Source organism: Chaetura pelagica, unplaced genomic scaffold (assembly GCF_000747805.2).
Source record: "Chaetura pelagica isolate M959 unplaced genomic scaffold, ChaPel_1.0 scaffold69, whole genome shotgun sequence".
Taxonomy (NCBI): domain Eukaryota; kingdom Metazoa; phylum Chordata; class Aves; order Apodiformes; family Apodidae; genus Chaetura; species Chaetura pelagica.
Window position 1 is genome coordinate 3483635 of NW_009970724.1, and position 16979 is coordinate 3500613.

Consider the following 16979-nt stretch of genomic DNA (forward strand, 5'->3'; position numbering starts at 1 on the left):
TCTCCAGGAGAGGATTAAAGTTACCAGACCAAACAACAATTTTTTAACAGCTCAAGTCTAGATTCCTAGGCCTAAAACAAGGGACTCCACTGAATTTTTCCCTTCTTGAAATGACAGCTTCCCTGGCACCAAAACGCATTGCTGTGTTTCCTCAACTGGAAACAAATGAACAAAGAATCCAAATAGTCTGGTGAAAGGCTTATGGAAAAAAAATAATTCACAGCCCCTTCCTGAGATGCATTTGTTCTTTGCTGTGAATAAGACAGCTCTTCATAGTAAAGGCTTCTCCTTTACCTATTCTCTGAAGTGTTGCCTTCACTCCAGCACACACAAGCCATCCATCTGGAGTTCTCCCACACTGCCTTACTTTAAAAGGCTATTTCCACTTCCATGGCATAAAAGCCTTTATCAAGCTCTCAAAGGACCAAAAGCAAGACAGACATCCCCTGTCTTGAACACAAACACATCTATTTCATCACAAACTCAGGATTTCTTTTTTTAAAGCATAACAAATAGCTATAGTATGAAAATGCCTTTTGCCATGGTGACAGAGGCATTTCACAAACTTTGTTACTTTAAAGTGTCTTGTTACTCATTTATGGACATCACAGTTTCTGTTTGACTATGGATTTCCAGGTACCCAGTGGAAAAGACTGGCAAATCTCCTAGAATATTTCTAGATTTCTAACAGGCTACCTAAACCCAGCACAAGTCACCATTGCTAAAATTGAGATAAAGATTTCTACTTATCTAGAAAAAACTGTTCACTATTATCCAGCAATTATTTCCACAATGGAAATCTTGCATCTTCAGCATTCTTTTCAACAAGAGACTTCATTTTTTGTGCTGAGTCTTTTTGCTCTTCTCTGAAATAACCTCTCCCCAACCTGTATTTATCATCATATAGCATCCAAAACTGGGAACAGCAGAGATCTCACGAGCAGCACAGCACCAAGTAGAGCAGAATAATCACCTCCTGTGCCTGACATCTGATGCTTTTGTTACTATTACTCAGAACAGGTTTTGTTTTGCTATCACTGGATTTTAATTCTTAGTCCGATCTGCTATAATACCCGAATACTTAGCACAGAACTGCTTCATTCCCCCAAAAGGTGACGTCCCTAACACTCAATCCATTTTTCTCTTGACAGTTTTAGCAGAGGAAGTCTGTTCCACCATCCGGATTATTAATTAAAACATTGAGTTAAATTTGTAAACCTGACCACCACACAGAGACTTATCCAAGAAAATATTTCCCAAGTTTCCAATTAAGAACATCATGTCTGAAAAATTCTACTTAAATTATGCAGAGCTGTTCATTGTTATTTAGCTTTAGTATGTTAGAGAACCTTAATAATAGCTTAAATGAGATAAAACCTTCGCAAAAAAAGTCATCCTAATATGGAAAAAGAACCAAAGAAGGGAGGTGGGAAGTGAGAACAGCCACAGGCCAAGGTCAGCAAGTTACTATTGATTGTTTTACCTTAACAAGTTAGACAAGTCTGTAGTAGTAACTGATATGTTTGTTTACCTAGCAGATACAGAGGTAACTTGATATTAACTTCAACTTGCCTTGCCTATTAATACAAAATTGTATTGTCAGACATTAAAAGTCTCTGCTCACTGTTTCTTGACATTGATACAAATGCACATGCAAGGCTTCCTAGCTGCCCATGTCCCATGACCTCCTCTGGAATTTAAAGAACACTTAAATACAAGGTCATAAAATTAAGAGGCTGCACAAGATCTGCCTGCAATACAGGTTAACACTGAAGAGTGTTTTCCTTCTGTATCAGCCACATAATCATTGGATTCATGCTGCTGCCTGTTTACCCCTCTCATTTGCACTGCTGTGTTCTTAGCTCTAGTTCTTCTCAGGTAGGCTGAGGAAAATACTGGGATTTACATGGCACATTAGCAAGTACTTGCTGTTAGAGGACACTTTCTCTGGTACTCTTACAGGTGGCTTTTTAAGCAGAATGGCTTTAAGTACTTCAGAAAGTTCAAAACCAGTTTGATTTTATAGTAGACATTAAATTATCCAGAAGAATGTTATATCAGCATTTCCTTACTCTAGGGCTAGAGCTATCAACATCATTGCCTAAACAGAAAGCAGTCAAGAAATACAGTTATATGGGTGCCAAAGCAGTACCACAGCATCACTTCAAAAGTTTTTGTATTGATGTAATAAAGGAAAAACGTTTAACAAAGCTTTTTTTTCCCCCTTTCTTCCACAGTTTATTTTTTTTTAAATTGATTCAGCTTTGAATAATGCTGCTTATTAGGTAACAATATCAGGCAAAAACAAGAGCAAGTGCAATTCTGCATTCCAATATGAATCATTCAGTAAAGTTTCGCAACATGTACATTTTCTCCTGCTTCTGACATTACAGATCATCATGCCAATGAAAATTTTTAACAATACAATAAAATCCTCCAAATGGAACTGCATATAAATGTAATTCAAGAGACCAGACAATTTAATTTCTGAAATTCATATCACTCATGTCCATAATAATTTTATATTTCACACTTCATGCTCTCAAACGTTACCGTAGAGAAGACTAAATCTTGTTGTCACATATACTATTAAAGACACTAGCCAGGTCTATAGAGTCACAGAAGACTATAATAAGATGTAAATTTAGTAGGTAATAAATTATGACATTTGTTGACTAAAACAATATTCAGTCTACACTGATGTTTGACCCATTCAAATACAGTAAGTATTTGGATGTTCTATACTACCCATTTCATATACTTACAGTGCAAAATAAGTGAGAATTTTTTCCTGAGCATTTAAGAAATTAAAATCCTTTTCCTCAACATTGACTGCAATCCATTTAAAATATACTCCCCATATATCTAGGTTTGTCAAGACTGTACAAGTAAGACAGACAAAAGTTTGTCAATCTAGGAAGCCCCATCAGGAATCGGAAGGGTTACTGACCATCTCTAAAAATTGTCCCCATTTCTCAAGTCTAAGTATAACAGGATTAATTTATACCAAAAACTTCCGAAATTTCATTTTTCCATTGACCAAACACTCCAGAATGTACAAACCATATGCCTTCCAAAAAAGAGAAATGGTCTCTAACAGATTTCAACTTACTGTTCTGTAATTAATGTAATGCCCAGTGAGCTGTGCCTCCAACAGACATAAGAGAATAACATTTTTAGGAATGTATTTTGGGCATTTTGTAAGGAAGCTGGATTCCTTACAAGGTCATATCTTTCTCAATAGCTACAGACCATGAGTTTCTAATTCAATCTTCTCCTCTGTTTGCAAGATATCAGGTTCTACTGGAGGAACAGGTGGTCTGAGTATAATCTCTGGACCTCCACCATAGATTGACTGAAGAAAATCCCATGTTTCTTCAGATATTTGTCCAGAATCAGCACCTGAAAACATTTTTAAAACTTTAATTACTATTTAGAATAATTCTTTCATTATTTCTTTGAAGTCCACAACAGAAACAAACAAACAAACAAGAACATAGATTTAAATTTAAAATCCTAACCTGATAACCATATCCTAGCCAGAGAGGACAAATTTCTATTCTATCGGAATAAACCTCTTCTTTAAGCAATTAATTCAAAACCTGCCCTGCGGCAAATTCCTCCCAATATTCTTATTAGATACTATTAATCTGTCTTGTTAAGACTAATTTCAGCACCCTCCTACTTAAAAAAAATAATAAACAAGAAATGCAGTAGCAAGGAGGTATCTCCCCTACCTCCTATACTCTTCTGTCTTCCTCACCTGCTCCAGTCTGCCTCCTACTGTACTTCACGTATAATGAGTTTCCAAAAAGGAAGAGTACAAAGAACTGGACATTTATTTACCTACACTAATTCAAAGCTTTGTCCAACTAATTAATGCAAAGCTTAATCTACAAGTCATGATGCAGATCCTATGCCATGCTAATGATTATGCCTCAGTTTCATTCATTTAGACTCAGGTACTCAAAAAAAACTCCACCTCTGTAGGCACTAGAATAGAACTTCACTTCCTTATCCAGATTCCAGCACTTCTAATGGCAATGTTGAACTGAACAGGCAGTGAATGAATGCACAGGGATCAGGACCACTGGATCATGGAAATGTGTAATACTGCACGCTATTTAGTGATGCTTCCACCTCTTCTCTCATGACTTATGAAGCACATTTTCCACAGCCTGTTAGTCTTCATTTCTACCCAAGTTCTAATTTGAACGAACATACCAGAAGTTAAGGCAACAACCAGCTAATTTGCTATCTATTATTGATTCTAAAATTATCTTTTTTTTGGCTATACATCGGTCAGATGCTTTATACCTTCTATTTGAATTCTACATGAGCACTTAAATCATTTAACATACTGTACAACTCATGAGTGCAAGAACTCAATTCATAGTATGTTTCAAGATTCAAATAACTACAGACATATGACAGTCTAAAAGCCAAGAATCTCCCCAAATCAAACCAAGTGATCCGAAGCCAAAGAACACTTTTTCCATTTTATAGTTACTCTGCACCTCCTTCAACGTTCTCAACTGTACTTGGATTAGTCTATTACAGATAATTTATTCTAAGATGCTGGTCCCCTCAAATGGGCACAATGCAGATAAGCTAGGAATTGCCATTTTATAATAACACTTTAAAAAATAATTCAGAGTATGTTTTCCAAATGTCAGCCCAAAGATGCAGTAATACTGGACACCTACCTTGTTTCAGCACAGCACTTCCACATTTTGTTACTGCAATCTTAGCATTATCAATAGGACCAGGAGGATCTAGTGTGACAGAAAGATGATTAAAATTGGGAGAAAACAAATGGCAGGTTGGAGGTTCTGTTTTCAAACAGAAGAAATAGCTCATTTGTTGACTGCTTAACAGTACATTTTAAGTTGTTAAAAGAATTTTAATGAAGAACAAGTTTTTCACAGCATTCCTAATTCTTACCCCTAGCAGAGTTGTCCCAGAGCAGATTCAGGCAATACTATAAAACATTTTACCAGTGTTTCCATTTAAAAACTTGAGACACCTAGAGAAAGCTGAAGTTATAATATTATAGCTGTTACTCAATTACCTAAGAGTAGTTTGTGACGGAAAGGTCACGTTCCTCCAGAACCTGAAGCATAGAAGTTTATGTAGCAAAATGTATCCTCCTTTGTACTTGAATACAATTTGCCTGCTGCTGCTAACAACAAACTGACCACAAACAAGCAACCTTCTTTCCACAAGTATCCTATTATCCATTCTTAAAAATTATTTTGCTATCTTCTGTAATTTGGTTCCTGGATATATTTCTAACCTCCAAAACCTGTGTGTTAGATGTTCTTTTTAAGAGCTTTCATTGCCTTCTCTATCTGTTCTTCCTGCAGCCTTCCACCAAAGCAGGAACAATTTACTTAAACAGAACCACTACAGGACAATAAAAAATAAAATATTACCCATGTTTTGAAATGGAGCACAACTTACCACTGTCTTTACCCTTTACAAATCCTTCCCATTCTCTAAACCATTGCATACTGATGCAGTAAAAAGTTGATGGAGATTCTTCTTCTTGGAATGCTCTGTTAAGCTGAAAGGAAAAAAATATCTGTGTTTTTCTACTTCTCTTCCTTTGAACTATTGAATTCCTTTAACCACTAATTATTAACAGTGTATTACACTGCAGCAGAACATTTTAAAGAATTAGTGACCATCAGAACAGTAAAAACCTAGTGAACACCCAAGGTGGGATTTTGCTGTAGTGATTTTGATGTAGTTGCAGCCTTCATATTGAAAGATGATTTGTTGTTTACTTGAGAATTTATTTATTTTTTCCTGGAAACAGCAACAAGTTCTTAAGCACAAGTGCTTACCCAGCAAACTCTACTGGATAATTACTGTGAAGACTGAACTTTCCAATGATAAAAGCAAGCAGAAAGTTTATTTTTGTAAAATAAAACAAAACAGTGTTTTGAAAGATTTTCTACTTAATTTTATGGAAGTTTCTTTGTGCAATGAACTATATCTTCATCTATGTTTGTTTTTCCACTAATACTTTTAACACGTGTCAAGCAAGGTAGGGTGAACTAATGCACTGTGACTTTTCATTACTTGATGTCTGTTTAAAAAAAAAATAAAAATTAAAAGGCAAAAAATATTTTGTCACCACTATTTTAACATTAAAACAAAATTTAAAAACCAAAACCACATCCTCATTTTTTGAGCCTGTGTTGAAAACCAATGTAAATGACTGTAAAAATTACAAAAAAACCCAGCTAAGAGTCTTAGTTGCACTTAACTACATTTGTTTCTATAACTGTATTCTTTTTCAGGGACTACAGATATTTTAACAATATTTTTAAGAAACATGCAAAATCTCACTTAAGCATTTAAAACCATTATCTTTTAGTTCTGTGATAACACAGCTATACTTCTCCCTTGAAGCCACAGATGATTCAGATAGAAGCAGTTTGGCAATCATTCCCTAAAGCAATCTTTATAGAGGATAACAGAATTTTCTGTCAGCTAACTCATAACAGTATTTATGCAATAGTGCACATATATTTATACTGGAAAAACACTGATTGCTAAAGCAAATGGACTCTATGTTGATAACTATTACTATCCACTGGTAACCCAAGCTAAAGAAAAATAAATTACTAAGAAGTTCAAATAGCAGTTAAAAATATGGAAAAGCTGACAATCTCTGGAGCGTGATTAAAGTACAGATATAACTGAAAGAACAGCTGCAATTTTATTTTTCTCCCTCACGTGAATTAAGATGGCAGAAATATGAGTCAAATATCTCTGCATTTATTTTCACTGAAAACTTCAACACACATCCTTAGTTTCAGAAGTACAAAATTATTACTACTAGTTATTTTAGTTCTTTTTCAGATTCATGCACATAATCTCTAACTCATGGAAAAGAAAGTAGATGCTTGATAGCAATTTTACAGATCCATTACAATACTAAGGTATTTCATGAACATTGAGTTGTTTATCTTTCTAATTATATTACTTAAATTAGAATTAAAGATTTTAATTAATTTTGCTAGCACAGTATTGTTGCACTTAAACTGCATCGGATTGCACAGAACAGATCATTGGCAGTATACTCAGAACAACTGGTCATGTGGCTGCACTCTGTTCCCATACTATCACATAATGTTAGGGGTTGGAAGGGACCTCTGGAGATCAAGTCCAACCCCCGGCCAGAGCAGGGCCACCACAGAATCTAGGACAGGTCACTCAGAAATGCATCCAGACAAGTCTTGAAGTCTCCAAAAAGGAGACTCCACAACCTCTCTGGGCAGCCTGTTCCAGTGCTCTGTAACCCTCACAGAAAAGAAGTTCTTCCTCATGTTGAGGTGGAACTTTCTGTGCTCTAGCTTGCATCCATTGCCCTGCATCCTATCACAGAGTAGAACTGAAAAGAGATTGGCCCCTCCTTCTCTTCAGATAAGACCCCCTCTCAGTCTTCTCTAGATTAAACAGCCCCAGGTCTCTCAGCCTTTCCTCATAAGGCAGGTGTTCCAGTCCCTTAATCATCCTTGCAGCCCTCTGTTGGATTCTCTAAAGTAAATCCCTGTCCCTCTTGAACCGGAGAGCCCAGATCTGGACACAGTACTCCAGGTGGGGCCTCACCAGTGCTGAGGACAGGGGGACAATCACCTCTCTACAACACGCTCTTCTTAATGCACCCCAAGATACCATTGGCCTTCTTGGCCACAAGGGCACATTGCTGTCCCATGGATAACCTGTTGTCCACCAGGACTCCAAAGTTCTTCTCCAAGGAGTTTCTAGCAGGTCAGCTCCTAATCTGTACTGGTGCATGGTGCTATTCCTCCCCACATGCTGGACTTTACACTTACTCTTGTTGAATCTCACTAGGTTTCTCTTTGCCCAGCTCTCCAGTCTGTCCAAAACTTGCTGAATGGCTGCGCAGCCTTCTGGTGTTATCAGCCAATCCTCCCAGTTTTGTATCATCAGCAAACTTGCTGAGGACACACTCCATCCCCTCATCCAGGTCATTGATGAAGATGTTGAACAGGACTGGACCCAGCACTGATGCCTAGGGAACTCCTGGTCTCCCTGCATCTATCCATTCAGTTACAACATTGTAGAAGGCTACCAGAGTAGTCAAGCATGATTTCCCCTTGGTAAATCCATGCTGGCTACTCCTGATAACCATCTTCTCTTCTCTGTGCTTAGAGATGACCTCCAGAATGAGCTGCTCCATCATTTTTCCAGGAATGGAGGTGAGGTTGACTGATATAAAAAAAGCTATTTAAGAAATACATTAAATTTTTTCTCTAAGTACCTCCCCATATAAACAGCTATCTGGGACATCACAAGAACATTAATGTTGCCAAGAGGAAAGAAGGGATTCCATACAGGTATACAGACATTTCATAAAGTCCATTTATTAAAGGAATCACCTATGAACTTCTGGTAACCCCTTGAGTCAAGTCATAAGTGCCAGGTGATGTCAAAAAACAGAATGAATAAATGTTTACTTTCTTACCCGAATAAACATTTCCAGTTCATTCTTCCTTCTTTTTTCAATTCTTTCAGACTCTATTTGACAGGTGTGACAAACATAGAGATGGTTAACAGCTGGTCCTCCTCCATACCTGCAGTGAAAGTAAAAAACCATTAACCTTGTGGAGAACATCATATAAAAAGACAATGCACCTGTAGACATCGCAAGAGTCAGTTTCTTATAACATGTACCAGAACTCTGATATGTGCAATTTATTTTCCTAGTAATATCTTGTACTCTGTCCTAAGACACAACTATCTTCCAAGTTCTGAGTGCCAAAATCTAGTACAAACCAACTCAAACTCTGCTCTGTCACATAATTCCAAAGGCATTAGTTACCAGGGGAAGAACATGTCAGCAACGACTCTGTTGTATATACACCATGTATGATTTTATTAAAGCCTCTAAGAAACAGATTAAGGACATTTTCCAGCTACTTCCATTTAAACCATGTTCCTCCACTCCATTGCAGGCTCTTCACGAGTCTGCTACCTTCCTGACACCAGCCTCTAAACTTGTTCATTGTTTTGTTCTTAAAAAATTATTCTCCATGACCCTCCTCTTCGTATTTTCCTTGTGTTAAACCACATACCTGAAAGTCTTCAGGGGCACTGCTACTGAGAAACACAGGAGATAAATATAAGCATGTGTGTCTCAAAATCTGGAGAATGGCTACCATCTCTGGGACTTCTATCTTTCTATGAAATTACTACAGCTGGACATCTTGTTAAGATGTACAAAGAAGGGAAATTAATAAGAAGTTTAAAACCATTTTCCTTCAGATTTAATAAATATTTTTCTTACAGAAAATGGATAATGCCTTGTGTCAGTTAGGAAGCAAAATTCCCTACATCTAGGAAAGTAGAAATAAGCTGGAAATAGCATTGTTTTTATTTTTCACTTCTCTTCATTGAAACTTTAAACCAAAAAAACCCCGACCCTCTAGCTACAGTGCTTAGGAGGCAGAAAATTAACAGCTAAAAATATTTAATGCAAGTGCAGTACAAAGTCCTTAAATTCATCAGCAAAGCTGCATTTTGTTACTTTAAAAGGAGACACATGTTGTAAGACTCCTTCCCTTATAAGCAAGCACTTAAACCTGACCTACATTTAAAAAGTGTGGAGTAGTTATATGAATACTTATATCTAAGTTATTTTAAAGCAGTACTGGCAGCTGAGGCTATGGATTCAAAGCCAACATAAAAGAAAAGCTGTCTCCAGCTAACAAGAGAACAGGAAGCTGATACAGAGAGCTCTTTCAAAATACCTCTTTTTGGAAAGAGTATTTTTGCTGACCTACTTTGTGTCATTTTGTACATACCATACATGTTTATTAGTTTAATACTCAAGTAGTATTCCAGTAACACACTACTTTATATAGGCTTTTAGCATTACTCTGCACAAGCAAATTATAGAACTTGTCTGTTTGCAATCCCTTCACTCAACTTTGGGCCTAGAGAATATATCTTATTCTCTAAAGAGAATTAGTGACTCAGAAAAACAACGTCTGATGTTGCTGCTTGGCACATATTTGCTCTCAAACTGTACCACTGGATTTTCTCCAGTTATAGCACAAAACTTACCTGCTATACAGATTATCCCATATATTTTGAGGTAGCATTACAGCTAGGTCCTCTATGAAGTTAGCTTTGTGTGGTGGAACACCTACAGAAACATAGGGGGTGAAAAACAAGACTTACAGATTTTATTGTGGGGAAGGAGCGGAGAAAAGACTACGTTAGAGGATCCTAAATAAATTTTAAAACCCTAATATTTCAATGAATTCAGAGAAATCATTTGAAAGAAGCTTCATCACAGTATAATCTATTATTTTATTCAGAGACTACTCTAATTTTAGTCTTTTATGAGGCTGAAAAGTTTATAAAAAAAGAACCACATGAAAGATTAACATTTAAGGGCTAGAATCCTTTTTAGATACTGATTGCAAAATGCTTTTTCAGGTATATTATTAAAATGTTAAAGAGTGATGAAATATTTTGATTCTGCATGTAAACACATTAGCAAACTGTCTATTCAAATGTAACTTATTTCCTGTAGACCTTTTTTAATTACTTCAAACAATATGAATGCTTGGAAGTAGCAACATTTTGAAGGAGGCAGAGAGGGACTTGCAGTATTAGAAGCACTAAATTTACGCACATGATAAGCAGCAATATGCTATGCAGGAATTCTTTTCAACAGGGAAAGTCTCACTGATACAATGAGTCATCTGCTGTAACCCTGGGGAAATAAAAACCTCACAGGGTTCACATGTACACGTTCTGCAAATTGCTACAGGGGCACAATATTGCTATGTTAAAAGTTTGGTTCAGCAACAGGGCAGCACCTCTGCTAATCCAATTAATACACCTCTATTTATTATTAGAAAATAGGTATAAGGACAACACATAGTAATGATTTCTTGGAATGTTAGCACTGAAATATGGATATTTCCTCATATATATATTTTGTTTAATGTAATTACCTCGTTTTAATTAACAAGTAGCACAAAGTAAGATTTTTATGCTCCTATACAAAATACACAGACTTGCTACTCTATTTTCACACTACTAGGCACTGGCTGCTCTGTATCAGACTAATGTTTTTTTCCCCTCAGCTTTCAAACCTTCTTGTTACTTCTTGCACACAGCTGAGAAAAATATTTAGATTCGTAGATGACAGTATTGAGGATGATGATAAAGTGACAGGAATTTTATTTTTTTTTTAAATGATAACATATATGCTTAGGAAGCAAGTAGAAGCCAAACTGCTCCTCTGAGAATCAAGAAAGCTTATAAAGAAAATCAAATGTGCAGAGAGATTTAAAAAAAAAAAAGGATAACTTCACACAGCATCATTTCCAACTAGTCAGCTACTAAGAGAATTAATTTACTCAGTAGTTCAAATTTACCTAAGAAGTTACCTGTAATATGAACTTACTATATTCAAATTCTTTTAATTTAAACAGCTGTACATCCCTGTATAGCTACAACAGACAAATTCTTAAAAAATGATACTCAGTTACAGTCTCACCTCCATGCATACAGAGAAAGTCATTATTTGAAATTGGTCCGGGCTCCGCAAAAGTCTTGAACTTATTTAACCACTGTCTGGAAATGTAGAACTGCAGAAGACTTGGTTCCATCATATTCAGCAGACCAGATATTTTCCGTCTCTCTCTCTGTGCTTCTTCACTGCTCTTTCTATTACCAAAAGAGAAATCATTAAACAAATATATAACCTTGTGCACAGTGCAGATCATTTACTTTGTGAAAAGGAAACTGTACTTTCAAGTAAATTTCCTGGGCCATATCTATACTTCAAAATTCCACCAGCATGTAGTTGACTTAGCATGCAAAAAAACTTTTCTTATTGGAAAAATCATGGCAGTCTGGTCAAGCTCTCACTGACTGGAAAGGGGAAACATAACCCCCATTTTCAAAAAGGAAAAAAAAATATCTGTGGAACTACACAGCAGTCAGTCTCACCTCTGTGCCTGGCAAGATCATGGAGAAGATCTTTGTGAAGGCTTCGCTAAAGCACATGGAAAATGAGGAGGCATTTGGTGGCAACCAACATAAATTCACCAAGAGCAAACACTACCTGACAAATCTGGTGACCAGAGCAAGCCCTAAGGACACAACTGAAGGTTTAAGTCTCTCTCCAGTATATACTCTTCCAGTTGGTCAAGTTCTTCCTTTAGAATTCTCACAGGGCAGCTAATTTCTGAAAGCTGCCCAACTGCTTGAAAAGTTATTTACATACCTGACAAATACAAGCAAGATTGTACTTATAATTTCTTACCTGTAGAAGAGAACGTAGGCTTCTGCATTTTGCACTGTAGATTCCGCTACTTCTGTGACACTCTGGTCATCAAATTCATACCACAAATTATTTAAATTGTTGCGACAATAAGCTATATAATGTCCACCTAAAGTGTTAGAAGCAACAGTTTTTAAAAAGTGTCCAGAGCTGCCCATTTTACTTCTTTTGGACTTTTGCATAGGAAGTCCAAAAAAAACCAAGTAGTCTTAAACGGGAGAAAGATTAAATCAGTACTAGACAGGATCTGAATATTCACTTCTCTCAAACTCAATATCAGCTTTTTTTTTTTTTTTTAAATTTCTACCAGCTAGTGCAAACTTGGACATGGCTTTCAGAATATTCTTCAACTTCTCAAACAGTTCAGTGTCTAATGCACTCCTGAACTATGATACTCAGATCAGAGTAAGACTGACTGAACAAATTACCCTAAGCACATTTTATAAATTAACTCTTTTTAAATCCTCATATGTTTTATAGCAGAAATGAGCAGAGAAGTGGTATGGCTACATGATTACCAAGACCATATTTATAGGTGTTTTGAAAAATACCTCTATTTTAAATTATTACTAATTGTTAAATCATATTCAACTATCAATAATTAAGTAATCAACTATCTATGAAACTGATTATGAGAAACATCACTCAGCAAGCAAAAAATGAACGATGAAAAAGCACCCAGAAAAAATTGAAACAACTACACCTAAATAATGGATAGCTCAAGTTTGGGAAGCAGGAAGGAGTAGGTAACTTCTGTAAAAATCTATCAAGTTTTTCACTTCAAACTTTTCTTTCTCCTGTTTTCCAAATTTAAAAAGTGCTGAAACCACTGGGTAGGAAAAAGCTTGACATATAGCCACGAGACATTTGCTCATTTACTCATAACTACCTATAAATAGCAGTTACTGCTTGTTTTGGGGTTACAATTTCAAATATGTGATCTCTTCAAAAGCAAGCCATCTCATCATTCAAGGTACAAATCGCAGCATATATCTTTCACATAGTAATTATCAATGCTCATCTATCTACCCTTAAGTATATGGATATCATCCTCAAACAATGGTGCTGATATGAGTATCAACCGCAAAACTGAAACAGTCACCCTCGTACTTACTGCTGGCAGTTCCGTGATGGCAGATGACAGACAGGAGATCATAAGTTACTATTTGAGCTGGACTGTCCTTTGCAAGGAAAGGCTGAAGATCCAGGCCTTCCAAGGGAAAGGACACATGGGTCCCAATTTTTGTGGAAAACATAAGTTCATGTCTAAATCTTTTGAGATGAATGCACAGTACCTGTAAGAAGGATCAACAGAATCACTCAAGACTATACAGGCTACTATTTGATGTTTAAGAACTACACTGTACATGCCATCTTTTCCTTTTATCATCCCAAAAATCACTTTTCTCTATGGCCTGAGGCAACTATAACAAGCTGTGTTCCACAGACTTGATTTTATTTTTTAATAAATTGCTGTTCAAGGAGTTAGAAATGAATTTGTAATTATTGAAGACTTGTCTTACTGACAGTATTAAAAAAACCCCAAAACAGTCATGAAGAGCTACTAACACTGATGCAGCAATGAACAAGATACCTTTTCTCTTTTTCAATGCATCTATTGCATGACCTTGTCAAAAGGGACAATGTGTTATTCCTGATTATTGCAGACATCAACTCATGTTTTAAGTGTAAAATTGGATTACTTTTAAAATGTCAAGTTACAAGCATTACTTACAGAGAACACTCCCAGTCTGGCTATGGCATTTAATTCTATGATCTACAGTATAAGTAAGTTCTGCAGGCTTACAGTAACAACATGGAAAAACCCCATCCTTCTAACTTTACTTTCCACGTGTAAGACTCACTTTCTTACAGGGTGAATAATCAAATGTTGTCCACATTTTTAAAACAAATGCCAATATGAAGATACACTTTCATCATATTATATTAGAAACACTCATTTACTCTATGCAACTCATTAGTCTTACTACATTCCTAATCCTGCACCAAAAGTGCTTTAGAGAGCACGTAGTAAGCATACCTCAGGAAACTTTTGCACTTTGCAGAATTTCACTCCATTTCTTAATCTAATCAAAGAAAAAAAAAATAAACCAAAGGAAAACACAAAACAACCAATACTTAGTTATTAAACAGTTTTATTTCCTTGTGCTAGATCAGCCGAAGTGTAAGATGAACACTGAATAAGCAAACTCAAAATATTTCTGGAATGTAGACTAGACATGGAGTAGCCAAAATTATACTATCATGCCTCAGAAGACGATCTGTACTGCTGAAAAAATCAAAGCAGCAAGTACAGATACTCAAGTTCCATGTAGCTAATATTTTCTCTGAGCAAAAAGTAAAGGACTTAAAGCTTTATGAAAGCTGACTATTCAGCAAAAGAGAAAAAAACCAAACAATTAAGTTTAAGAAATCACCAGTTATACAGGAAAGAATAACACTTCTTCCATAATGTGCTTCAAGCAGTCTTCATACTACTTCTTTTTCTTGGTTCTTTACTATTTAAAGCCATAGTTTTTTTGTGTTTTGTTTTGTTTTTTTAACACACTGAAGTGATGTACTACATATCAGTTAAAATCTAATAGTATAGAGGGCTTTACTTTACCCATCAAAAACAATTCAGAAAGATCTAAAATTTTAAGGGGCATGAAAAAGAATTAATCACATTTGATTTGCAAACATGGTGCAGTGAGTCAGTGCTGAGTCCTGCACCTTAGTTAACACTAAATTCCTGACAGCCAGAACACAAGGCAGTATTAAGAGATTAATAGTACCATAACAAATCCTACAGAAAAAAAAAAAAAAGCCTCTTGACTAACAGGAGCATTAAAGCACTCTGATTAAGACAAGTTAAAACAAAGAACAGTAAAAGGCAGCTTACTTTTTACACCTTCCACAGCTGTACATGTTATCACCTGCAAATATCAGGGAGAAGAAAAACAGCCATTATTCTCTAAAACCAAGTAGCTACCCTTCAAGTGCATACATTTGATTTATAAAAGTTTAAAGGGAATTTATCTTTAGGTTGCATCCAATATTTAACAGTTGTAAGAGTGCTGACATAGCAACCAAAGAGAGACGTTCTCAGGTTTTATGCTTTCAACTATGAAGCAGTACAGCACAATCTGAAGATATATGCTATATAATATAAAAGGGAAATAATTTACTAAATCAAAATTAAGGCTATGAGTACTAATATAGTGGGTTTTAAAATTTTTATGAACCTTCAGTTGATACCATTTCATTAAAGCACATTCAGATTTATTTAACATACCTAAAAGCAGCTTTCACAGACATTTCTTGCTTCAAGTATGGAGTGAGAAGCTTACCTTTTTGAAATGAATGATCCCATAAGAGCAAGGAATGACTATATTAAAGTCTTAACTGATGGCCTTTGCTTAATCGCATTAAGTTAAGAAGAATCATCTTATTGTGATACAAGGAAAAACAGAAAAGGAAAAAACCAACCAACCAAACAAAAAACATGGTCACGTAATTAACCTCTTACCCTTGAGCTCATCTCTGGCGAAAAAGGCAGCAAGACAATCTTGTAAGGTTACAACTGGACCCCAAAACCAGCTAGGAACACATGAGACAACAAACCTGAAACATCATTGACAGAAAAGAAAGAAAAACAACAAATGTTCTGCCAGAAAAGCAGAAACTTGAATTTCAAAATAGCTAAATAAATAAAGCAAGGTAAATATTATTTACCTTTTGAAATATTCCATAAAAAAAGCTATCCATCCCTGGGGGGCATATGCTTCTCCACATGATCCTGCCTTGACTAGAGATGTCTGATGACTTGCAGAATGGAGTTTAGCAAGATCTTCCTTACCTGGAATAGGCAAGGACAGATCCTGAAAGGTCTCCAGAGTCACAGACAGCTAAAGAAGAAAACAAATGAAACAAAATAGAGTTAAGCTTGAAAAGAAACAGCAATTGCATTAAATTCTGTAAAGTTCATCAGTAACTACTAAGTCACTCTGTAGTTGAAAATTCCACTAGGTAGCAAATTAATTATAAATAGGGAGATGTAAGAATTCATTTCCTTAAAAAAGGGAAGAAAAAAAATACATTTTAGACCAAATTTGCACATTATCAATAAAACTTTCTATGAAGTTATTATTAATTATTAGTCTTCCTACTAGTCATATAAAGAACTATGATTTTTGCCTCAGGCTCGTGTTACACAAACTAGTTTCAGAAAGCTTCAGCTCACTGTTTTGACATCATCTTGATCTGGTATAACTGGACCTGCTGCAAGAGACCCAGCTGTGTATTTTCTTTCTCCCAAAGTAAAGATTTGGATATCTGATATTTTATACTATTGCACTGAAAATAATAGTGCTCCACTAGACATGTTTAGCTAATCGACTTTTAAAAAGTGATCATATATGCTGTTCTAAGTAATACCATGAGCAAACAGTAGAGAAAAGACAATTTCTTCTACATTGCAGTAGAGTACAACTTCAGAAAGAAGTTAATGATTCATATAACTTGTAAAAGTATGTGGATTTTTTTGAAAACGTGAATTTTCTTAGCCCCAATATACTTTCTAAGACTTCTATAGCAGCGTGATTGGACTACAGTCTTTTCTTTGTAACATTAGGTA

The 16979-nt window shown here is 35.8% G+C and overlaps 1 protein-coding gene across 2 annotated transcripts in view; it reads right to left on the reverse strand.

Annotated features, from left to right (window-relative positions):
* Positions 1 to 3105: 3105 nt before the first annotated feature.
* USP33 (ubiquitin specific peptidase 33) overlaps positions 3106 to 16979 on the reverse strand; it is a 31095-nt gene continuing 17221 nt past the window's right edge. The window contains exons 12-23 of one of the 2 annotated variants that reach the window (XM_010006585.1): positions 16079 to 16251; positions 15873 to 15967; positions 15246 to 15279; positions 14385 to 14430; positions 13458 to 13638; positions 12326 to 12452; positions 11555 to 11724; positions 10105 to 10186; positions 8504 to 8612; positions 5464 to 5566; positions 4707 to 4775; positions 3106 to 3402 (exon numbers count right to left, since the gene is read on the reverse strand). In XM_010006585.1, coding sequence (XP_010004887.1) covers positions 3245 to 3402; positions 4707 to 4775; positions 5464 to 5566; positions 8504 to 8612; positions 10105 to 10186; positions 11555 to 11724; positions 12326 to 12452; positions 13458 to 13638; positions 14385 to 14430; positions 15246 to 15279; positions 15873 to 15967; positions 16079 to 16251 — 1347 coding nt within the window. In that variant the 3' untranslated portion in view covers positions 3106 to 3244. Of the gene's footprint in view, positions 3403 to 4706; positions 4776 to 5463; positions 5567 to 8491; positions 8613 to 10104; positions 10187 to 11554; positions 11725 to 12325; positions 12453 to 13457; positions 13639 to 14384; positions 14431 to 15245; positions 15280 to 15872; positions 15968 to 16078; positions 16252 to 16979 lie in introns of those variants that run through there. The other variant, XM_010006586.1, reaches the window with a different exon arrangement.